Below are 25,859 nucleotides of genomic sequence, written 5' to 3' on the forward strand. Positions count from 1 at the left end.
TCATGCCAAGCTGGGAGGCCTTTCAGGAACTGGCCAACCTTCTACATTTCCATATATAATAATGTTCCTATCAGGTCCCAAGTGTGATATTGCTGCCAGTTTTGGTGATGAGTAGGAAATGCATAACCCATACATACTTAGCTATAGACAGAGTTTAGAATACGATTAGTGAATGTAAAAAAAAAAAAAAAAAAAAAAAATGAAAAGAAATGTGACTGACTACTTTTCTTAAGAGTAAATTTATAAGCTATCCACATATTTAGGTTGGATATAACCCATAGCTTCTAGATTGGAAGCAATATTAGACACTGGGGAAGTTTATTAAGATACGCTATGGAGCTTCTTTATCTTAAAAGATAAAAGTGTGAGAAGATTTACACTAAAAGCACACTGACCTTTACTAAATTCTAGGAGTGAGGGGGTGGGTTTAATATTGAATATCAAATATCTGAAAAAAGTTTTTAGACTTAGTTACCTATTATTTTAAAGTAGAACAGCATTGCCTTTTTAATCTTCATTTTTCCAAAGACTTATCATTTAAGACATGTAACAAAAAGACATATATACTGACTTTTCGAATGGAACAAATGAATTTAGAAGAAATTAACTACCTAGTTAAAAGCTGGATGTTTTATCTCTTATGATAGGTTCCAATAAATATTTGTAAGTATTTTGGCCATACATGAAAGAGAGCCCATTACCTTAAAACCAAACACACAAAATCTCCCTCTACTTATGAAATATTATAATAATTAGGTTCCTTCAGTTTGAAATATTAAGTAAGGCTAACAAGGCGGGCTAAAAATGCCAACAGCTAGCAGTAGAATAAAAAGCATAATTTCTACAGGATAATGGTGACCGACATCAGACTGGGCACAAAGGTGGTTTCCAAGAATTTCTGGCTAGGGTTTCCTATGTGGGGTTAGGCATCAGACTTCAGCTCAGGTTGTGATCTTGTGGTCTGTGGGTTTGAGCCCTGCTTTAGGCTCTCTGCTGTCAGCACAGAGCCCACTTGGGATTCTCTGCCCCCTCGCCCCTGGCTATGCTCTCTCTTAAAAATAAACAAACATTAAAAAAAAAAAAAAAATTCTGACTGAGTAAATTATATCAATACAACCTGCTAAACATTGTTACAGGCACATAATCAACTAATAGGTTGTTAGAAGTCCAACCAAAATATTGACTATTATTTTTATCACCCTAAATTAAGAGTAATTATCAGTTTTTAGAGTGGAAAATACAAGAAAAGAAAATGGAAGTTGAAATTCTGAGATAAGGACAACATATATTATGAGACTATCTGGAAATCAAATATGTAAACTATGATGCTGATTTCTTTATTCTAAATAACTCCTTAAAAATTTTACTCTGATGTTAAAATTGTCTTAATACTTTTAATTAATTCTTTTCACCTACACATTTCCTCTACCTATTAGTGCTAATCACCTCATCTTTATGGCCATTTGGGTAATTTTTTTTTAAGTGAATGCTATACCATACATGGGGCTCAAACTCATGGCCCTGGGATCAAGAGTCCCATGCTTCACCGACTGAGCTGGCCAGGCAATCCCCATCAGGTAATTTTTACACATGAGATTCCAAAAGCAATTTTCCTTTTATTAGCTTGTCACATAGAATATGCAGATGGTTGAGTTTTTTTTTTTTTTTTTTTTTTTTTTAAATAGGTGTCCTAGAATTTAATCCTGGGCCTTCCTTTTTCTCTTCTTACTTTTCCTAGCTGTAATTACTAGTGATTGGTTAAGTTGATTTGGACTTGATATTAAAAAAAAAAAAACAAACCACAAATATATACATCAATTTCAGTCCTTTAACCAACAAATCAAAAGACTTTATTAATGTGTACACTAACCCTCCCCCACCACCAAAACGAAAAGGTTTATAACAGTACCCTAATTCCCTGAGAAGAGAGAAAAAGAGAATAAACTTGCAAGGAAGCATCTTTCTTGTATGAGACATATGCTCAACTGTAACTGACTGGAAAAAAAACTTAATTGTGTCACAGATCTTTCTTCAAATTACAGGAATACAATTTTTTTAAAGCATATTATTCAGCTGCTATTTAAGTAGTTTTATAAACAGATTTCCTCTCACTAGTTCTTCATATAGTTGATTATTAACATGATTCAGATGTTCAAAAAGAAAAAAATCACAGGTCAATTTTAATAGTACATATTTGTACTCTCAAGGAATCTGAATATTGAAGTTTCAAAAGAAAGAAGGTAGCATTTATCAAAAAGTAGACATATTTAAAAATAATCTAAATGCTTGCTGAGTTATTTTCTGGAGACATTCATCATAAAACCATCAGAATTAACCAGGAAATGCTGAAGAAATGAAACTCATCAAAACTTTTTATTTCTATTTATTAAACTTCAAAAACATACAACATAGCATAAAAACACAATAAAATTAACATCATGAATATAAATTCTTCTCTAAGATTTAGGCTTTGAAACAGTCTCGTGTAGTTTTAAGATAACAATTAAAAACGTACTTACCGGAAATTAAAGGTAATTCTGTAAGAAGAAAGAATATTCAGTTTGAATGTTAGGATTCTGGATTCACCTCAGTACACTGATAGGTGAAAATGAATAAAGAGGAAATGGGGAATAAAAACACAGGTGGTATCTCAAATTAACTAAAGGTATATTAATTTAATACAGAACATGAATTAATCCTTGCTTTCTGAGGAAGAAATGATTTCGTATCATGAGTAATAAAATGATATGCACTATGATAACAATATACTTGCAGGGCATGGAATAAAATGTAAGTGGAAATCACAGTTATTTTCCCTACAAGCTTTTACCTTTTCACGGGTTCTGTCTGTACTAGGGCAGCATCTAACATGGCTTTCATCCACAACTCCATTTCCTTTCCTGTATCAGTGCAGAAATAATAGGTCCGCATGTTTGGATGGGCTGCCTGATCGAAAATGATAGGATCATTTTAAATAGATACATGGGATCTGTAAAAGAAAAAGAAAGAAAGTTAAGTAGTTCCTACATAGATCATTACTGTCAACTTTCTTTTTTTTTTTTTTTTTTTTAATTTTTTTTTTCAACGTTTTTTTATTTATTTTTGGGACAGAGAGAGACAGAGCATGAACGGGGGAGGGGCAGAGAGAGAGGGAGACACAGAATCGGAAACAGGCTCCAGGCTCCGAGCTATCAGCCCAGAGCCTGACGCGGGGCTCGAACTCACGGACCGCGAGATCGTGACCTGGCTGAAGTCGGACGCTTAACCGACTGCGCCACCCAGGCGCCCCCATTACTGTCAACTTTCAAAGCAAGCAAGACTTGTCTCACACACAGAGTTACAGAAATGAGTGACTTAAGAAAAATATAATTCAATCTCAAAAAAAAAGTAACTATTAAAATTTCCTCCCAACACTGCCATTTTCCTTTGAAAATTAAAACAAGGGAAAGGGTGTATGGGAAGGAAAGGAGGTAAGAAATGAAGCACGTTGTCGTGCCCCTTTGCTGTCCTTGTCCCATGCCCAATTCCCTAGCAATTCCCATTTACTACAATTCATACCTCTTATTCAAGAAGGTTCCATAAAAATTGAACTACCAAACAAGGCAGCAAATCCACTTCTTATTTAAAGAAGAAAACACTAATTCAAAGTGATACATGCACTCCCACTGCAGTATTATTTATAACAGCCAGATACGGAAGCACCCTAAGTGTCCGGTGATAGATGAACAGATAAAGCAAATGTAGTAGACAGACAAAGACAGACTGACAGACACACACTGGAATGTGACTCAGCCATAAAAAAGAAAATGAAATCTTGCGACAACATGGAGAGACCTGGAGGCTATTACACCAAGTGTTCTAAGTCTGAAAGAGAAAGACAAATATTGTACGACTATATGATGGAGCCTAAAAAACAAAACAAGTGAACAAACATAACAAAACAGAAAGACTCAAAGATAACAGGGAACAAACTTTTGGTTACCAGAGGCAGGAGGGATTAGAGGGTAGGTGAAATAGTTGAAGAGGATTAAGAGGTATCAAATTCTAGGTACAAAATAAATAAGTCGTGGGGATGGAACATACAGCATAGGGAACACAGTCAGTGACACTTGTAATAACTTTGTATGGTGACAGATGGTAACTAGTCTTATTATGGGGATCACTGCATAATATATAAAAAATATCAAATCACTATGATGTACACCTGGAAGTATTGTCGATTATACTTCAATTAAATAATGTTCCAGAACAACCAGCCACAAAATTAATAGAAATGTTCATGTCCTCGCATTTCCCCTTTGTGTTAACAACTCCTTTAGTCTTCAAAAGGTGCTGCTGTTAAGGCATTTTGTTTAATCGTTATAGACGTCTACACACAAACATACAAGATTTACAAACGATTCAAAACGGTATTTCCCTTTAGCTTTTCATCTCAAGTTTCAGAGTTAAAATGTAAATGTTTGGGTTGAGGAAAGCCTATGTAACTGGAAAGTGCGTTTTTATCTTTTTTTAAAATGCTTATTTATTTATTTTGAGAGAGAGAGAGAGCGAGCGCGCACGCGTGCATGTGTGGTGGGGGATGGAGCAGACAGAGGGAGAGAGAATCCCAAGTAGACTTTGCACTGTCAGCATACAGCCGAGTGCAGGGCTTGATCTCATGAACCATGAGATCATGACCTGAGCTGAAATCAAGAGTCAGACCTTTAACTAACTGAGCTACCCAGGTGCCCCTGCCTTTTTTTTTTTTTTTTTAAGTTTGTTTATTTATTTATTTTGAGTGAGAGTGTGTGTGAATGGGGGAGGGGAAGAGAGAGAGAGACAGACAGAGAGAGAAAGAGAATATGAATCCTGACCAGGCTCCACTGTCAGCACTCAGATACTGATGTGGGGCTCAAACTCACCAACCATGAGATCATGACCTGAGCAGTAATCAAGAGTCGGATGCTTAACCGACTGGGCCACCCAGGCACCCCTGTGGGTTTTTATCTTTACAGTCGTTCAATCTGCCTGTTTCTGAGAAATGAAATAAAGATGTCAACCAGGAACTGGTATCCAACATATGAACACTGAGTGCTCGGCTTAATGCATGGGCTGACAAGACAAAGAAGGACAGCAGTAGTAGCTGTATCAAAGTAGAAAAAGAGGCTGAGGAAGAGACTTCTGTGAAGGAAACATTCTTAATTTCCATGTAAAAATGCCTGTGACAGTTTCCTATCACATAACTGAAGAACAAAGAAAAACAAAGACTCTTTCGGCATACAGTGAAGTAAAGGAAAAGAGTAATAAGTATGTAGTTAGTCTGCTAAACATTAAAAGATGAGAGGAATAAATCTGGAGCCACACACTTTACTCCAAAACCTAGACTATCTGCTTTATTTAAACAAGATCAAATTAGCTTCTTCAATTTTTTTTTTTTCCAGGAAGAATCAAGATAGAATTAAATGAACACAGTGATCCAAATAACTATGTAACCAACAAATCTCACTTGACTGATCAGAGATATAAAACTATCCACAGAAACAATTTAGAAGAAACAGCTGAAATGCTACATGTTGTTAAATGTTTAAAGCTACCACAAAGTGTCATTGCACTGCTTTAGTGGGGTTCTGGAGCAATGAATGAAAGACCACGGTCCATATTTGTGATCAGTGGAAGGAAGACTGGGCTAGTGCTAAGAAGATCCAGGTACGGCCATGACTCCTATGCTAACAAACCACACCCATGCTTGCCAGATGTCAAATGGAAATATTTACTAGGTGATGATCAAGTTTGCTACCTAGCTTCAAGTCCCACAATCGTCCATGAAGTTTCTACTCACCACTATGACAAGCAGTAGATTCAGTGTCCAAAGGTGCTCATAAATTCAGAGGAAACAACATTGCAAAAGAGAGTTTGAGAGAGAAATTACTATCCTTGTACTTGTAACAGATAAAATATATATTTTTAAGTCTAAGAACCCAGCAAAAAGTCCTACAAAGAGTACAAATTCAATAACCTTTTGCCAAATTGATGAGCAAAGAAACAAAAAAAATAAATTCACGATCAAATATAAGTATCAAACGGTTTTACATGTAAAAGTAACTTTATGAAGTTATTAAAGTTACTAGAATTAACTTTGTTATAGCATTTTAAAATATTTAATTCTGTTTTATGGTTCATACTGTTAATAAAATTTATTGAAATTCTATGCCATTCCCTTCTTATCCACAGTGTTTGCTCAGGTATTACCTTCTCATTGAGGCCATCCACCCACGCCCAACCACTATTAACTTCTTTGCTCTTTTTTTTCCTAGAGCTAATAATGCAATGTATGAATTAGCAAAAGTTGTAAATCAGCTGCAGTCCTGAGTACTCTTGAAAAAAGAGTGGATGGGAATTAAAAATGGAATAAACTTTATAATGGGGTAAACATTTCCACTGTTAAACGTGTTACCCTAATTTTTCCCCTTTTCCTTAAAACAAAGTTTTTACATCAAACCCTTTAGAGTTCTTAATTTAAGACTGACTTAAAAAACAGGTGACCTCTGAAATTTATTTCAGCCATAATCATGAGGCAAAAAATGCAGTATGGTTTTTGAAAACAAAAAATAACCAAACTATCATTAAAGTGGCCTTTTAGTTGAGGTATTTTACAAACCAGCGTTATCAGAAGCAGATGGGTATTGTCAGAGGAGGTGGGCTCAGGTCTGCTTGGATTTAATAACCGTTTTTAATGTCTCAACTTCCATATTATCTCAAATGTACCTGATACTCATGATGTACTTAGACCCGAGAACATTTTTGCAAATATTCTCTGAGGTCATAAATGTACATATCTTATGTTAAAAAACATAGTTGTTCTCTTTCATAGTACTCTTCCCCTAACTTATAATGAAACATTTCAAACATACAGTAAGTAACCTTTGAAGAATAGTACAGTGACCACCAGGACACCTACAGCTGTATTTACCAATTATTAGTATTTTCACATATTTGCTTTATCTAGAAGCGTTCTTAAGTATAAAGACACTTGGCCCTTGGATATCTGAGAAAACGCTTCCTAATTAAAAGGGAACCTAAGACTATTAACTAATATATTTTAAATATAAAAATGACCATCACTAAAATATCTTTTTGTAATAATCTATGGGTCGATATCCATTTTTTTAAATCAGTGCAAGATTCAAATACAGAATTAAAAAAGTATGACTACTTCCTTACCTTAAAAGCATATTTGCGGTTAATGTGATCCTCTGAGGTAAGCATGGCTATCTGAAAACTAGGTAATAGTATGCTTCCCAGGATACCCTCTTCTTTCTCATCTAAGAGATAATTGAACATCTGATTAGAATTTTAAATGTTCTCACGAAGCAGAATAACTTTTCTCAAAATGTATTTTGACCAAATCAAAAGGTTCTTACATGTAAATGAACTGTATTCAGTGTGCTGTTTAGATAGTTCTTTACAAGGCTTTAAAGGAAATATTAATAGCAAAAACATATATGCTTCTTCACCTTCATTAAGCTTCCCTATCCTAAGCAAATCAGAAATGGGTCTCACACGTCAGAAAAACGTCAATTAGACACGAAAACAGCATACATTGGTTTAGCATATATACCACATTCTACAAAACCCTTGACATGTGATTCACTGAAAACATATTAGTACATAAGTAACGACACAGAAGCTTTACAAAATTAATTCACCCACATTTCTGGTAGGATTTAAATGCCCAACCATTTCAGGCCAAGACAAATGCACAGCTCACTTGCTCACACTCTTCAGGGTGGCTCAAATGTCTCATGATAGAGCTTTCCTTTACTGCCCTAATTTTAGCTGCTATTCATCTGAACTCATCCCAGAGCCCTCTCTTCTCTTTCTGCGACTTTACCACCACCCCCTCCCCATACCTCTGACACACTGTGTTCTATTATTTATTTATCAACTCTTTCCTCACTAGAATGTCAACTCCAGGAAGATACTTAGAAAGACAGGAGGAGACACTAAAAATTTTTCAATAAATGAGTACATATGTAAATACATATTTTTAACTATGCTGTAAAAATTATGATGTTTAAAACATATAACCGTGGTTACCTTTTACCAGTCATTCTGATACACAACACTTATGGAAATAAATTACAGGCCTACAAGGCAAGCACATAAAATATACCCAGGAAAATGACAAAGTATTAATCTTGGCACAGTATACACTCACATTATTAGCTTGCTGCTCGGGGGCAGACATGTTTATAAAACTCAAAATACATATATAGTCCATTGTTAGAAACCCATAAGGCAAGTTAATAAAGCTGAGCATTAGGCTGATGAACTCAGTAATGGGAAAAACCAGAAACGAGAAATAATTCTTTTTATTATGCTTGTCATGTTTTTTATTATCCCAAACTTAACAAGGAATTTTATTTATTTTCCCCTCATTTCTAAAATATAGGTGTAACTTCCACAAGAAAGTTGCATTAAATTGAGGTTACTTCTGTAGCTTTTTTCATAACACAACAATTCTGCTCTTACTATACTGTGCTCATTCATGTGCAGTTCACTAATACAAGAAAGAATGAACACAAGTGCAGATTTAGTCTAAAAGGTTAAAAAAAAAAAAGAGGTAGAGAGCAGTCATCAATCACAGAGAATATGATGATTTAAATGAATGAGTCACATTCCAATTTTAAATCCAATTTTGTTTATATAAAAGCATATAATCAGAAAAAGCTCATGAAGACATCTGTATTAAAAAATCATCTTTATCAAATAATAAATTCTCTTTTGTTGCATTACTGGAAACTGTGACTCTTCCTAAAGTTATTTCAGAATATGCACAGGCATTATATAGCACAGGGCGATTTTACTGGGTCATCATGAATTGTTTCCCAGATGGACACCAAGCCGTTATGAGGGCTTGTCAAGTCATCCATGCAGGGCATCTTGGCTTCATCAGCTACAAACCTGAAGAAAACAGCACTTAACGCAAAGAACTGCTGTGAGGGTTACATGAGCTAACAGCTATGAAGAACTCAATAATGCACTCAGACTGTTTTAAGTCTTCAATAAATACTGCCCTCATCATATTACTGCATATAGAAAAATCTTCATCTTCTGTCAAACGACTGTCCTAAGAGTTCTTTACTAGATTCTCCAAATGTTCTTAATCATGGCACTCTTTGGTTTGGTTCTGTGAAGCCTGACCTACTGTCTTTTACCCAGAGGGCTTCACATACTGACAAGCAAAGAGTAGGTACTGAGTGATATTTGTAGAATGAATGAACTCTTTGGGGGGCGGGGGTTCAGCTAGGCCTTCTTTAGACTGGATAGGAGCCCAACTCCCTCTGTCCCATTCTAGTCCCTCCCCTTTTCTGCCACAGGTAATGGTCCCAAGAACACTCCCTAATAAGCCTCTTGCACATTAATCTCCATTACAGAGCTTACCGCTTGGGGAACACAACCTGTGACTGGGACCCCTTAAGAATCTCAACACTGACTGGATTCAAGTAACATTTTAGACTCCTTACTTGTACTTCAGCTTTAAAGACATTTGGATTAAAGACAAAAAAATACATATAATTACAGCTGGGTATGTAACTTATAGACTGGAATATTATCACTAATTATCATTACCTAGAATACTTCAATACTTTAACTGGTCTCTTGGCTTCTTGTTTAAGTGCTAGGGTGATTTTTCTAAAATGTACTCTAAATGTATCCTATTATTATTCTCACTTTTAAGACAGAGTTAAAATTCATGAGGATGGCAAACAGATTCCTTTTGTGCCTTGAACCACTTGTTAGCCTTTGCTCCTATGTCCTTAGGCATAACCTTCTTTTCAGTAACACAAGCCCCATGTGTCATTTTACAAATATGTCGTGCTCACTCATGCTTTGAACATGTGAAGTTCTTTGCCTAGATCATCCTTATTTCCCAATCCTTTCCTGGTACTCCTGGTCAACACTCATTCTACATAACTGGACACTATGACATTCTTTCTTAGACTCCTTTAGCTAATCTGTGACTTCCATGGAGATGCGTTTATATTGTTCATTTCTGTATCCTACTACCTAATAATACATCTGGTGCATCAAAAGTGCTCACTGCTAGCTACCACCTTAGTCTAAGCCATCATCACTTCTACCTAGTAATTCCTAACTGGTCTCTGCTTCCTTCCTTCCTCATAATCCATTCTCCAATAGCAGCTTGAGTAGGCTTTCCACAATGTAAGTCACAGCATGTTGCTCTTATACTTAAAAACATCCAATTGTTTCCTAATGGAATTTACAGTAGAACTGAAATTCTAGTAGGGTCTGACATTGGTGCAATCTCCTCCATTCCTCCCACCTCCCTCCCTACTGCTCCCCTTCTGTGGGCTCCTTTGATGTTCCACTTTCCTACCTTCCAGCCTTTGCACTCTTGCTCCCCCTGCCTGCAATACACTGCTCACTCTGGCTCTTATTTACATTTTGCTATCTAAAACGTCTGCTGAGAGAACTGATCCAAAGAAATCTTTCATTCATGCCTGTCTTTAATACAATGACCTTATTTTCCCAAAAGCACTTGTCATGGTATTGTTTATTTGAATTTACTGTCTCCTTGACTTCTCTAGAATGTAAGCTTCATGAGTGCTTTCATTTTTTTTTTTTAATGTTTATTTTTGAGAGAGAGAGAGAGAGAGAGAGCGAGCAGGGGAGGGGCAGGGAGAGAGGGAGACACGGAATCCAAAGCAGGCTCCAGGCTCTGAGCTGTCAGCACAGAGCCCAATACAGGGCTCAAACCCACAGACTGTGAGATCATGACCTGAGCCGAAGTTGGACGCTTAAACGACTGAGCCACCCAGGCACCCTTCTTTTACTGTTTGACAGCATCTGCTCAATAAATATTTGTTGAATGAATTAAGTCCTATGATACGTACTGTCAACAGACTGACTATAAAATAGAACAATCTAAGTGCTCTGTCATAATATGCCTGATACTCTGCAAAGATCAGTGGGAACCTGAACTTCCATCTGGTATTGGCTTCTAACCTATTGTAAAAAATAGCAAATCACTGGGGCGCCTGGGTGGCTCAACTGGTTAAGTGGCTGACCTGGGTTCAGGTCATGATCTCATGGTTTGTGGGTTCGAGTCCCATGTCGGGCTCTGTGCTGACAGCTCGGATTCTGTGTCTCCTTCTCTCTCTGCCCCTCCCCAACTTGTGCTCTGTGTCTCTATGTCTTTCAAAAAACAAATAAATGTAAAAAAAAAAAAAAAATTAAAAAAAAATACCCAATCACTTATTTTCTGTCTTACTCTCCATATCTGTGAAATGCAGACTGATGGTCAAAAAATTATGACAGTGCACTGTGTATGTCAGTATACCAGACACTTGGAAGGATATAGAAGAAATGAATGGGGATGCTGTATTCAGCACATAAGAGATCTGTGAAAGGAAAAATTCTGTGGTTAAGAGAAGTAATCTTGGCTATGACACATGCCAGTTGTGAGACCTCAGGCAAACAGTATGACCTCTCTGCCCTTTGGGTTCCTCTTGTGTAAAAGGGCATAATATTTCCCACCTTGGAAGGGAAGACATAGACCATCTATGCTACATGCTCAGCATATAGTAAGTGCTCAAAAAAAAAGCAAGGTATTAAGACCATCTCACTAAAATCTGGTCATTTTTATTTCTTTTTTTTTTTTTTTTAAATTTTTTTTTTCAACGTTTTTTATTTATTTTTGGGACAGAGAGAGACAGAGCACGAACGGGGGAGGGGCAGAGAGAGAGGGAGACACAGAATCGGAAACAGGCTCCAGGCTCCGAGCCATCAGTCCAGAGCCCGACGCGGGGCTCGAACTCACGGACCGCGAGATTGTGACCTGGCTGAAGTCGGACGCTCAACTGACTGCGCCACCCAGGCGCCCCAGGTCATTTTTATTTCAAATCTGACATTTCTTATTGATAAAACAGAGGAAGTGTATAATATCATAATACTCATTTCCAAGCGTCTGAAGAGCAGAAGTGAGTTAAATGATATTTCTTTCCTTTTTATATTTTCTTCTCTTTTACATTGTTTCTGTCTGGGGAACCATACTAAAATTAACAAGTATAGTGAATGTAAAATGCATATAGTTAATAATAATACATAATCTCAGATTCAACACAGCTTCTGAAGTCAACATTTACATTTTAAAAATTCGGTTAAAAGAGGAAAACTTTTAAAAGAGGTGGTAGGCAGCACCTTTCCATGAGCAACAATAGCAAATCACCAGGAACACAGTGTTCTTTTTGTGGTAAATTAACATTAAGGAATTTTGTATGAGAAGTGGTAATAAACATTTTCTTGGTCTCATTTAAAGCTCTAAAAAGACTATAAATAAACTGAAAAGAGGAGGGAAGTACAACCTATAAGCTTAGAAATTATGCCTAAGTTATATATAAATCTTGACTTTTTGAACGAGTGGGAAAGCCTTTAAGGAAAATTGTAGAGTAAGGTTGGCATAAGACTAAAGATAATACCGCAGTTGCTGCCTGACCAACATCTCTGTGACAAAATGAAATTTTATAGGTTTGTTTAATTCTGACTCAGCAGTACTTTTCAACCACAGTTTGCAGTGGGGGAAAAACAGATGAATATAATTCTAGTAATTTCTAATTCTGAAAGTTAATATATATTATATTGCTTTGATAGATGGCCACAGAATTTCATCACCCTTTTGTTTGTGCAATCACAAAGCAAATTTTAAAACTGCTAATCAGTTCTAAAATCCTGTTTTATCTTGTGATATACTCATCTAGAAAAGTTATAAACTGTTCAACACGCTTTGACAATCTAATTCTTTAACGAATGTTTCCAACCAGACTTTAAAGTAGGAAAGAAAGAACTACTGTCCAGGTTCATGGTTTTATATTATAATTGAAGCAGATTTCCATGGAGAGCGCAGCCTATATAAACTTTTTCATGGCTGGGTACCAACTGTATCGTATCTAAAAGATCCACGTAGCACATGAGGAGAGACTTATTTGGACTTGCAGCTGAAACTGTATTTGTCAATAATTTACTAACAAGAAAACATATTTAAAAAAGGAGTTTATGGCATCCATATAGGAAAAATGGAGACAATAACTCAATACCTAAGATAATACCTTTATTTACTCTCCACCAACATTAACAGCCTGGTATGTATACTTTCCACAAGTTTCTCCATGTTTCAGGGAGTCTGTCATTGTTTGAAAAAAAGGGGGTGGGGAGGGTGGGAATCATAATAAGTACATTATTTTGTACTTAAAAAAATTGCCAATATATCAGAGTAGTCTTTGATAGTCTAAAGACATCTGCTGCAGAGACCTGAACATTCAACAATTCAATAGCTAGAGCTAACAAAGCTGACACATAAAAAAATAAAAAAAAATCTTATCAGACTAATGACTTTTGTCTATTAGGCAATGAATTCAAGGATAACATTACAGAGTGAAGAGTCATACACTATTTACATAAAACAAATCAGATTAACACAATCACACTATAGAAATTGGACCAAACTCGGACTAATCTGCTCGAAGCACAATATTGTCTTCAGTCACCCCTCAAGTACTCAGTATTATATATCGATGGAGAAAAGGTTTTCTTGATATTGTTTGTTGGTAATAAAACAGCCAAAAGAATTGTAATGTTTTTTCTTTAAAAAAAAGTATCTACTACTTAACATATCCTATCATGAAATACTACACTAAGACAGTTTATAGTAAACTTACCTCTGTAATAAAAGAGGCAAAGGTCAGAAAGCACGAACCAGCGTTTCTTCCATAGCTTCATGCCGGTACTGTCCTATATTAAATCAGCATATTAAAGGGTTTTTTTTTCATTTCAGAAAATTCAAATTCATTTCGGATACCTTTATTTAAAATAAGCTTTTATTTCTTAAAAAAAAATTTTAATGTTTATTTGAGAGACACACATAGAATGTGAGCAGAGGAGGGACACAGAGAGAGGGAGACACAGAATCTGCCCTGCAGCAGGTTCTAGGCTCTGAGCTGTCAGCACAAAGTTTGATGTGGGGCTCGAACTCATGAACAGTGAGATCACGACCTGAGCCGAAATTGGGCATTTAGCCAACTGAGCCACCCAGGCGCCCCTAAAATAAGCTTTTAAAACAAGATGTAGAAACCTAATATACAAAGCAAAAATATGGAGGTAGTTTTCTAGGGACTTGTATCACCTTAAGACATTCCCAAGTATACAGGTCTCTGAAGAGTAATACCATCATGTAAGAAATACTGTTGAAGCAATCTGATTTAGCTTCATATTTGTAAGCAATCTGAAATTACTTTTTTGAACACACATGTCTGCTAATATGAGGATAGCATAACCATGCAGCATTGTGTGCATTCTGGTAGAACAGATTTAATAAATGTTAATCTCCAACAAGAAGAAAAATATGTGATTTGAAATTATCCCAAAGGTAATGTGATTTAAAATGACTGTGAATAAAGGAAACTTAGCATACAAATAGATTTCATAAACACTTTTTTCTTCTTACATATACAGTTTGGGTTTTGCTCACCCTGCAAAAAAGAGTGCTTCTTTGGCAGCTTTTTCTTAGTAATTCAGTTAATAAAAATACCAAGCTCAAACAAAATTACAGTTTTAATAAAAACTGCAAGAGTAAATGAAACACGCACACACACACACAAAAAAGAGGTCAGTTTGGATGTGCATTAACATTATTTTTAGTTGTAACAATCAAAAATGACTTTAGAACTAAAGAAATTATATAGATAAAAATCTTAAAGTAAGGGATTTGTCCTTAAAATTGACAGCTACATCAAAGAACCAAAAAAAAAATTAACAGTATATGCTATTCTTAATGTCCTAATAATATTCTTTAATACAAATAATTTAAAAGTTTACACTTTTATTTTAAGCAGGCTCCATGCTCAGCAAGGAGCCAACGCGAGGCTTGATCCCACAACTCTGGGATCATGATCTGAGCCAAAATCAAGAGCCGGACACTCACCCATCAGAGCCAACCAGGTGCCCCAAAAAGTTTACACTTTTAAGTAACTCTGCAAACACTCTGTGTAAGTCACACAGCTATTACAAAATAAACACTCATGGTAGAGAAACTGGTTGTTAACACTTCTGCAATACAAATTAACCAAGGGATCAAGAAATAAGAACAAATATCATTTTAAAGAAATTCTGTATCGTCTATTAGGCTCAATATTACACTGAGCTATTTGAACATAACTTGGACTTATTAGAAGACTAGTTAAAGAAATATTTTAGTATAGATAAGTTTAAATGTCCGATGGTGAAAATATAGATGATGTTTTTTTAATGTTTATTTTGAGAGAGAGAACACGTGCGCACGTGAGTGGGTAGCAGAAGGGCAGGTGAAGGGAGAGACAGAGAGAATCCCAAGCAGGCTCCTCACTGTCAGCACAGAGACCAACGTGGGGCTTGAACTCACGAATCCGAGAGATCATGACTTAAGCTGAAATCAAGAGTCGGATGCTCAACTGACTGAGCCATCCAGGTGCCCCAAGATGGTTTTTTTTAGTAGATGATTTTTAAATAAAAATAAAAGTTGGTATTCAAGTTACATACTCAATCAACTCAGCGACACACTGGCAAAACTAATTTGCTTGAATGATTGGGAATTCTTTGGATTTTAAGATGGCCCTCTCTCAGTAAGTTGCCACCTCAGCTTTCATATGGAAAGATGTCTAATGAATGTATCCTCCGTATACATGTATAATCAGAGACAGAACAAAGATAGATAAAGGTCTTGAAGGCTGAATATATCATCTCAGTTATCTGGTGGTCACTTAACTTGGAAACCCAGGTGCAAACCAGAAAGTAAAAAAGAAAACAGTCTATTAGCATGAAAAGAGATGTCAGGAAGTCCAATGTACATGCATCCTTACTAATTCCCAAAGTAATGGCAAGGTTCCAAAAAAGCTTAGTTATCAGGTTTTCTAAACGATAAAACAATATACACCCCAACTTATCAGGATGTCTGACAGTGAGCCATACTTAAGCAAACAGATCAGAAAAGAAGAAAAAGAAAAAAAGGAAAAGAAAAAAAGAAAAAACAACACATTTAAGAGAGTAGTCTTGAGAGCCTAAAAGTAAAAATCTGAGAAAACTATAAAAATCTCAATTACGATTTCTCTATAAAGCAGAGAAGTATATAATTGTACACTTCTCTAATGATTTTTAAATGAACAGAAAAATGAACAGTATCGCTGTATGTTTTTTTCCCCATTTAAAAAATATTTCTGCCTGGATAATTTTAGCATAGTATTCCTAACGATTTCATACAGCATGTATTTAATTTCAAAACTAGAAATACCTACAACAAAGACACACAATCTGTGTTCTAAGTAACATCCATTACTTTTTCTTTCTTTACTATTCTAACATTCTTCAGTGGTAATAAAAAGAATCTGGATGACTAATTCTACAGTTCCTTCTCTATTTTATATAATTGTCCTAGGTACATTCAGCTGAAAAGGTCCATTTTTCTTTCACATCAAATAGAACACAAACAAAAAATACCTGTTTATAAAGCCAGCCTCGCCTGACCACAGGTGCATTAGGATTCCTTTTAATTGAATTTGATCTTTTTCCAAAATTGTGAACTTTTTTTGAAGACCGTGAAGTCTATATAGAAAAAAGAAAAACAGAAAATGTGTTATTAATAGTTGGTATTTATATTTCTTCTTCATAATTTTATCTCTCCAGATTTCTCTGAAACATGCAGGACTTAAATCTTTTCAGATGAATTATAGCAATTCTGCTTTTTGAGGATTTACTTATTTCAAGTGTAAGAATTTTGCACAAAGAATTTTTCCCCAGGATATTACAAAGAATCACAAGTTTTATAATATGTCCTTTAAAACTGGGATATACAATTTTTAAAAAGACACAATGTGTGGCACTATTTTGTCCTACCTGCTATATAAATTGAATAAACCTTGGGTAAAAATGAACAAATCTAAGAATAAATGAAATGTAGAACTTTTTGCTTTATATCTGATTTAATAATGTTATTTCAATTACAGAAAGTGAACAGTGTCAAGGGTCAAGAGAAATACTCAGATATAAAACATACCACATCAAGTCAACACAAGCCTGGAAAGAACTGCTTAATGTCATGTACTGTCTTCTCCTTTATGGGCAATTCTGAACTTGAATGATGCCAGATAGATAGTGTTTACTATATATTTAAAAGTATACATAAGGAGATACAATCTTTTGAGATACTGCTATGTTTATTTAGTATGAAGATTTAGCAGGAATGGTAGTGGTAACCAACAAACAAAAACAAAGAAGCTGAATTTGAGTTCTCTATAAAGGTAAGTAATATCAAATTATCTCTTATTGTTTAACTTATCTAGAATCCAGCACATTTCACGAGAATTTTGTTTTTTGAAGCTTATATTAGTACATAACAGAATGTTAAGACCCAATATCAACCACATTTTCCCAAAGTATGTTTTGTTGATAAGTTTCACTTTATTTTTGAATACATAATGCTTAAATATAGTATAAAACTCAAATGGTACAAAAAGATACACACTGGGACTGGTCATCTACTTCCTACCTCTGGGCTCTAGCACTCAACCCTATGAGGCAACCATAGGGTTGTGTGCACTTATTCATCTAAGATAACTGTTTTCATAGGTATGGAATATCTTTTTTTCCTCAAATGATTACATATATAATACCTACTATTCTGTTCTACTGTTTCTTGGAGCTTACTACATAAAGAAAATGCCTGTTTACCCACATTGTTGTCGAGGTACTGTGCTAGAAAACTTCTTAACCTTTGCAAATTAGATATGTGAAAAATGGTATCCTTTGTTGTTTTAATTAGCATTTTTCATATTATGAATGAGTTTGAACATCGTTTTCATATATTTAACAGTAAAATTCCATTTTCTGGGTGGGGATTTTACATAATATGCCCATTTAAAAAGTAGGCTGTAAGCCTTTTCCTTATTGATTCAAAAAACTTCTTTTGATTATAAAGGAATTATTCGTGAATTATTACATGAATTGCAGATATTATGCATGCATAATAATTATTTATGGTTCAATCTCCTTATTTTCTATTTTGATTTTTGGGTTTTATGTCATATTTAGAAAGCCAATCTGCATTCTGCGTTTGTTTTTTTTAAAATCTTCCATTGTTCTTTGTAGTGCTTTTATAGTTTTGTTTTTAACATTTCAACACCTGATCCATCTGGAAAATTTTCAGTGTAAAGTGTGAGGCAGAGATCCGACTTTCTTTCCAGATAATGACTTGCTGGCCCTCAACCTACATATCATTTCTCTAGATTTTGATTAAAATACATTAATGAAGTATCATAATACTCAGTTACCTTACTAGCATTTTATGTTACATAAGAATTAGAAAATATTTACATTATTTAGAAATTTATATTAACTTGTAATACTCTACAAAATTTCATTTTAAAAACATTAAAACAAAAATGTCACAACAGGCATTTAAAATAGATAACTGCCTATTACCCATTTCTTTATAGTAACATAATTTACTATAACTGTTCTATTATAAAATATATTATTTTTTAATAAAGATTATTCTTTTATTATCACTTGATTCTCTTGCTATCCATTAATTTAGGAACTGAGAAGCAACTTTAAGGCAACTATTTATTCAGATTTAGTAGCATGTGTTTTAAGAGACTGATAAAATTTTCATATTAAAATTCTAAATTTAAAATATTAGCACTGTAGTTTAAAGTATAAGAAACAATAACTACAGGGGCCCCCAGGTGGCTTGCTCAGAGGAGCATAAGAAAGACTCTTGATCTCACGGTCATGAGTTCGAGCCCCATGTGGGATGCAGTGATTACTTAAATAACTTAAACAAATAAATAGAAGCAGTAACTACAAATTTTTATAGACACAAAGTCTGGGACCCTACATTAAACAATTAACATCTTTCTTTGTGATTATAAAGAAACACCACCCTCCTCTATTTCCATATGACTATGGCACTTTTTGTATAATGGATTCTAAATATGTCAGAATCATCAAGCACAGTGGCCTAGGGTTTCCCTTTGGCAGTGATTCTACATTTCTTTTTAAAAAGTTTGTCTGCTCAATCTAGGGATTTATAACAGTCAGAAAATGGTATTTCTATGCCATTATATTAACCCTCATCTTTAAAACTTCAGTTGATTCAATAAATTGCCATTTTCTCACGTAAACATCCATATATTTGTAAAATTATTCAAAATCTGAACTCTATAATAGTTTTAAAAAGTCATTAAATTATTAAAATATAATCTTATTATTTTATATTCCACATCATTCCTTAAGTAAATTATCTCAAATGTAATTTGGTTCATGTAATAAGAAAAATGAAATAATTATTCTTTAATTCTAAGCCCATTAAGAGTATAGTAATAGATGCAACCAATTATACCAGATATCAGTAATTAACAGTAAGCAAAAGAACTTACTCTGCCTACAGGGCTCATCGGATGCACTCCATAATCTGAAGTCATATTATAGTTAGAAGCTTCATTTATCATGCTTATAGGTCGTTCCTTCTTTTCTTCAGATGTCATGGTTGCAACAGTCCTGAAAATATGTCAGAATGCTAAAACTTGCTGTACATGTTGACTGCTTTACAATAAACCTTCCCTAGAAATTATAATGCTGATGTCCCACTTTTCCAAAGAGCTGGATACTAGTTAGAGCTTAATAAGCTCTAGAGTCAGAGCTTAATATTTATAACTATTTTAAATATAATTAGCATATCTCCTAAGCACATGATAGGTTAAAACCATGTTTATTTTAATAAGCATTATTATAGATATGCTACTTGGTCATCTAACTGGAAAATTAAAACCTCAGTAAAGATGAGCTATTCTATTATCGAAAATAAAAATAATGATATCAAGAGCTATTTTTTTTTGTGAACAGATTTATAGTATATAAAATATTTTCACACATATATCATTTGATGCTTATAATAATCCTAAGAAATGGTAATTACCACTATCTCTGATTTAAGGACGAGAAAACTGAGCTCACATTAGTTTAATAATCTGACAAAGTTTATAGTTTCTCTGACGTTAAATTCTGGACTCTTGAGCTTACTGTCTGTGTTTGTACCAACAGCTTCTGAGATTACATTCTTCATCAAAGAAAGTTTTATGTTCCTATGCCATCCATAGTAAATAGATGGGTTTCTGTTATACCTGACTGCAAATATCCAGATAAGAAACTGTTAAATTATAATGTATTAACATATGGACAACAGCAGAGTGCCTGGGTGGCTCAGTTGGTTAAGTGTCCTAGTCTTAACTCTTGATTTCGGCTCGGGTCATGACAGCATGGAGCTTGGGATTCTCTCTCTCTCTTCTCACTGCCGCTCCTCTTGCTCACACTCTCTCTCAAAATAAATAAACTTAAAAATATGTTTTTGGATAACAGCAATCTTAATGCTAACACCATTTAAAACGAAGGTATTCCATGAAACTCTTTACTTACTGTTCATTCACTACAAAAATACAATTGTCCTGTGATGGCTGTCCTGTGACTGGATGTTTACAGGTTACTTTCCTTTCATTATGGCTAAAAGAAAAGAGAAAAAGAGAAAATGCATGTACTTCTATTATCACAAATGTTTTTCTAATATTCTGGTAGGAAAATAGTGATTTCTTTATTATAACATTAGTGAATAAAAGAGATGAAATTCAAACTCCCAGGTGATGAAATCTCCAAATACACCCTTTCTACTACCTACCATGTACACATGTATGTGTGAATGCTACTACAGTTTTACCATATAGGTAAATGAACCTCCCACCTCCCAAGCCTGACCTCAATTCTTTCTTCTCACTATTTTATAAAACAGTAAGTTGATTTGGCTCCACGATCACTGCATTTCACATCTGATAGGTGGGACACAAAGAATGAGTATCTACCTACTTCTATTATTTTGTATCTTTATTTAGGCACATCATAGAGAAGTAATGCCAAATTCATATACTATTCTTTTTAGGCTGAGTGATAAGATTAGGTCTCCTGCTGTCTTCTTAGAAATGAGAGGGAAAAGAATTCCCAAACGATTTATCTAAATAAAAAATACTGGAGGCCAAAAAAAAAGTATAATATATACTGATAAATAATACACATTATTATTTATAAATTAATTTTCCCCCTTTGGGTCACATACTATAAGGCAAGATCTATAAGGAAGATCTATCATTTACTTTCCTTACAGAGAAAAATTTCAAGATGCTGTAACTGAATATTGCTTTGTTAATCTTAAAAGATTATTAAATGTGCTCTATAACCATAAGCCACAAACTTCCTGGCAAACTTTAGATATTTAAATTCCTTTTCCATATCCTAACTTTTATTAATATTATTTTTATTGGTAACATAGTACTTGAAACTTTATCCATTAAATAAAACTAAAACCACAAAAAAGAAAAGGTACAGATACATATTGACTATTGTGGGAGTAGAATGACTGATGGAATATAATGTGTTTCTATTATTCCTTTATTTTATTTTTTAACGTTTATTTTATTTTTGAGACAGAGGGAGACAGAGCATGAATGGGGGAGTGTCAGAGAGAGGGAGACACAGAAGCTGAAACAGGCTCCAGGCTCTGAGCTGTCAGCACAGAGCCCGGCGCGGGGCTTGAACTCATGGACCGCGAGATCATGACCTGAGCCGAAGTCGGCCGCTCAACTGACTGAGCCACCCAGGCGCCCCACTCTATTATTCCTTTAGATAACCAGTCTAACAAGCACACAGGACTACTAAATTATCAGCTTTTTGAGGTGGTTTTGTTTTTATGCAATAGAGAGATTAAGATTTGGTGGGTTTAAATATCCATTTGGAGTGATATTTTCACTACATAAAAAGTAATGTGAGTGGGGCGCCTGGGTGGCTCAGTTGGTTAAGCGTCTGACTTCAGCTCAGGCCATGATCTTGCAATTCAGGAGTTTGAGCCCCACATCGGGCTCAGTGCCAACAAGCTCAGAGCCTGGAGCCTACTTCAGATTCTGTGTCTCCCTCTCTCTGCTCCTCCCCTGCTTGTGCTCTTTCTCAAAAATAAATAAACAGTAAAAAAAATTTTGAAGTATGTGAGTGAGTTTAATGGTGGAAACCTAAGGTCTCATGTGGGATAGCAGTTTATGTAATAAGCAGTAAACTGGTAACAGAATAACTAAGAAAGTACAGCCTCTGCAGGTAAGTGGAAAATTCTGAAGTACCCAGATGTGATGAACACCATGAATGTGTCGAGGTATATAAATTGTGATGTTTAACAGAATAAAAGTGTGGAGAAAAAGGGAGTGGGTAAAGTAATCAAGGATAGGGATTAGGACACTTTAGTGATAAAAAAAAAAAAAAAATGGAAGATAGCATCTTTTGTTTTCTTAAAGCCTCTCCTAGGAAGCATTAAAAAGGCAGAGGTAGATAGAACAGAAATATACAAATTCTTTGCATAAAAATCCAATATTGCAAAAAGAAAGCAAACAAACCCTTATATATTGCATTATTTCCCTAGGCTATGTCATCTTGCCTAGGAGGAATACAGTAGACTCCAATCCCCAAATTCTGGAAGATCTAAATTGTAACAACATGGCTCTGCAATAGTTATCTGGCTAAGAGACTACTCTGATATCCTGACCACTACATGGATTTGGGTATCCATTAGAAAAAAACATAAAGGAATGGAGATACCTAAATAGTGAATGGTTTAAAAAGAGCACACTCTTTTGCCTAAAAGTGGATGCTATTTTGAATGAAATGGTGATTTTATTATCTAAGTACTTTTCAGAGCACAATGTCTTAAACAGTAAACCTAATAAAAATCTTACTATTCTAGCTTAAAAGACCAGTGACTAAAATCAATATGAAATACAAATATATTTATGTTCTTCATTTCTTCAAAGTATCCAATGTGTGTGAGGTTTTTTTAAATTTACTGCTGATATTATATTGACATAAAATTCTTATAAAATCTACAAGGACACTCTAACACAAAAGTATTTTACAGGCATATTTTAGAGGTATTGCAGGTTTCATTTCAGATTACTGAAATAAGGTGAGTATCACAATAAACTAAGAAATGAATTTTCTGGTTTCCTAGCGCATATAAAAGTTATGTTTACACTATTAAGTGTACAATAACATTATGTCTAAAAAAAAAAAACCCAATGTACATACCTTAATTTAAAATGCTTTATTGCTAAAAAATGCTGTTTATCATCTAAGCTTTTAGTGAGTCTCAGTCACTGATCACAGATCACCAGAACAAATGAATAATGAAAAAGTTTGAAATAATTGTGAGAAATCACCAAAATGTGATAGAGACGTGAAGTGGGCAACCGCTGTTGGAAAAACAGTGCCAAAAGATTAACACAAGCAGGGTTACCACAAACCTTCAATTTGTAGAAAACACTATCTATGAAGTGCAATAGAGAAATGCAATAAAACAATATGACCATAATATTTTTTAATGAAAGAAATAACCTTTCTCACTACATAAGCATAACTGTAACATAAAGATGTCCTCTCAACTACTGGGACCTCATCCAGTAGTTGAAAAAAACCTTCTGCACAGCAAAGGAAACAATGCGCAAAACTAAAAGGCAACCAATGAGATGGGAAAAGATATTTGCAAATGACACATCAGATAAAGCGTTAGTATCCAAATTCTATAGAGAAGTTCTCAAAAAACAATCCAGTGAAGAAATGGGCAAAACACATGAATAGACACTTCTCCAAAGAAGATATCCAGATGGTTAACAGACACATGAAAAAATGCTCAACATCACTCATCATCAGGGAAATACAAATTAAAACCACAATGAGATACCACCTTACACCAGTCAGAATGGCTAAAATTAACAACTCAGGCAACAGATGGTGGCAAGGATGTAGAGAAAGAGGATTTCTTTTGCACTGCTGGTGGGAATGCAAACTAGTACAGCCACTCTGGAAAACAATATGGAGGTTCCTCAAAAAATTAAAAATAGAACTACCCTATGACCCAGCAATTGCACTACTAGGTATTTATCCAAGGGATACAGGTGTGCTGTTTTGAAGGGGTACATGCACCCCAATGCTTATAGCAGCACTATCAACAATAGCCAAAGTATGGAAAGAGCTCAAAGGTCCATCGATGGATGAATGGATAAAGAAGATGTGGTGTGTGTGTGTGTGTGTGTGTGTGTGTGTGTGTGTGTGTATACATATATATGTATGTATGTATATACATATATATGTATATGTATGTATATATATGTATATACACACACATATATGCATATATATACATATATATGCATATATATATATATATATATATGAGTATTACTCAGCAATCAAAAAGAATGAAATGTTGCCATTTTCAACTATGTGGATGGAACCAGAGTGTATTATGCTAAGTGAAATCAATCAGAGAAACACAAATATCATATGACTTCATTCATGTGAGGATGCTAAGATACAAAACAGATTGATATAAGAGAACGGAAGCAAAAATAATATAAAAACAGGGAGGGGGACAAAACATAAGAGACTCTTAAATACAGAGAACAAACTGAGGATTGCTGGAGGGCTTGTGGGTGGGGGGATGGGCTAAATCACCAGAATCTACTCCTGAAATCATTATTGTACTATATGCTAACTAACTTGGATGTATAATAAATAAACAAATAAATAAAAAGTCCTCTCAAATGTTTATTCATTTGTTCTGTCTTATACAGTATTCCTAAAATCTGGTTCCTGAAAACTAATTTAAACAACATAATTATCAAATAGAAAAGTCACAGTAACATTTTCTAATTATTCCTTTAAAAAAAATTAAAATTGGGGTGCCTGGCTGGCTCAGTCGGTTAAGCATCCGACTTCGGCTCAGGTCATGATCTCATGGTTAGTGAGTTCAAGCCCCACGTCGGGCTCTGTGTTGACAGCATGGATCCTAAAGTCTGCTTCAAGTTCTGTGTCTCCCTAGCTCTCTGTCCCTCCCCCACTCACACTTTGTCTCTGTCTCTCTCTCAAAAACAAATAAACGTTTAAAAAAATTTTTAAAGCAAAATATCAATTCTAGTCTTAACTGTTTAAATGTGGTAATTTCCTATCACCTGATAGGATTGCCAATCCTTACTGCCCCTGAGCAAATATATTTTTATATATATTTTTATATATATCTAAAAATTTATTTTAAATTTCAAAATCATTCCTTATGTTGGCATTTACACTTCATTTTTATACTAATGTTTCATTTTAAGGTATTGTAATGGTAAGGGTAAACATAATTTGGAAATTATACACAGAAACTAAAAATATGAATTAAATGAATACTGAGTGCCAATAAGTGAAAGAATTGTAAATGAAATCCAAATGAGTCTTTAAAAATCTCCACAAAGCCATCTCTGTTAATGTTAGAGTTCATTATATGCTATCCATATATACCAACTGGGCACTGTGGGAGATGGCTGGCCTACTGTTTAAGTATCAAGTCAGGGCCACTGTCTCTGGCACGAAGGAGGACTGTCTGCTCAGGACCAGGAAGGAGAGTAGGGATGACAATGATTCTCAGCCTTTCCTCAATTCTACTAAATTTTGTCCCTTGCACTGTTTACAAAGCATATGTTTTCATCCTACATCTGCTATCCTTTTGTAGTCCACCAGTTTTTTTCTTTTATGGAAGGGCCTCAAAATTCAGATCAGGAGTACTATCAGTTCTGTTGTAACTGATATGTGGAATACATCCCATGTAAATGTGGAAAAGTGTGTTCTCCAATGTGATTCATATGTTAGGGAACACTTTGAATATCAGTCACATAAATTCCACATTTTTTATACATGCTCTTGTCTGT

The 25,859-nt window shown here is 34.7% G+C and overlaps 1 protein-coding gene across 22 annotated transcripts in view; it reads right to left on the minus strand.

Moving 5' to 3' along the window:
• PLEKHA5 (pleckstrin homology domain containing A5) overlaps positions 1 to 25,859 on the minus strand; it is a 240,420-nt gene that overhangs the window by 78,137 nt on the left and 136,424 nt on the right. For 12 of the 22 annotated variants that reach the window (XM_019452118.2, XM_019452119.2, XM_053895172.1 and 9 more), the window contains 7 exons: positions 20,503 to 20,586; positions 19,467 to 19,587; positions 16,528 to 16,632; positions 13,719 to 13,791; positions 7,201 to 7,301; positions 2,831 to 2,946; positions 2,520 to 2,537 (listed from right to left, as the gene is read on the minus strand). In XM_019452118.2, coding sequence (XP_019307663.2) covers positions 2,520 to 2,537; positions 2,831 to 2,946; positions 7,201 to 7,301; positions 13,719 to 13,791; positions 16,528 to 16,632; positions 19,467 to 19,587; positions 20,503 to 20,586 — 618 coding nt within the window. Of the gene's footprint in view, positions 1 to 2,519; positions 2,538 to 2,830; positions 2,990 to 5,818; positions 5,991 to 7,200; positions 7,302 to 13,718; positions 13,792 to 16,527; positions 16,633 to 19,466; positions 19,588 to 20,502; positions 20,587 to 25,859 lie in introns of those variants that run through there. The other 10 variants (XM_019452120.2, XM_053895170.1, XM_053895178.1 and 7 more) reach the window with 2 other exon arrangements.

Source organism: Panthera pardus, unplaced genomic scaffold (genome assembly GCF_024362965.1).
Source record: "Panthera pardus isolate Hobbes unplaced genomic scaffold, ASM2436296v1 HiC_scaffold_6, whole genome shotgun sequence".
NCBI lineage: Eukaryota > Metazoa > Chordata > Mammalia > Carnivora > Felidae > Panthera > Panthera pardus.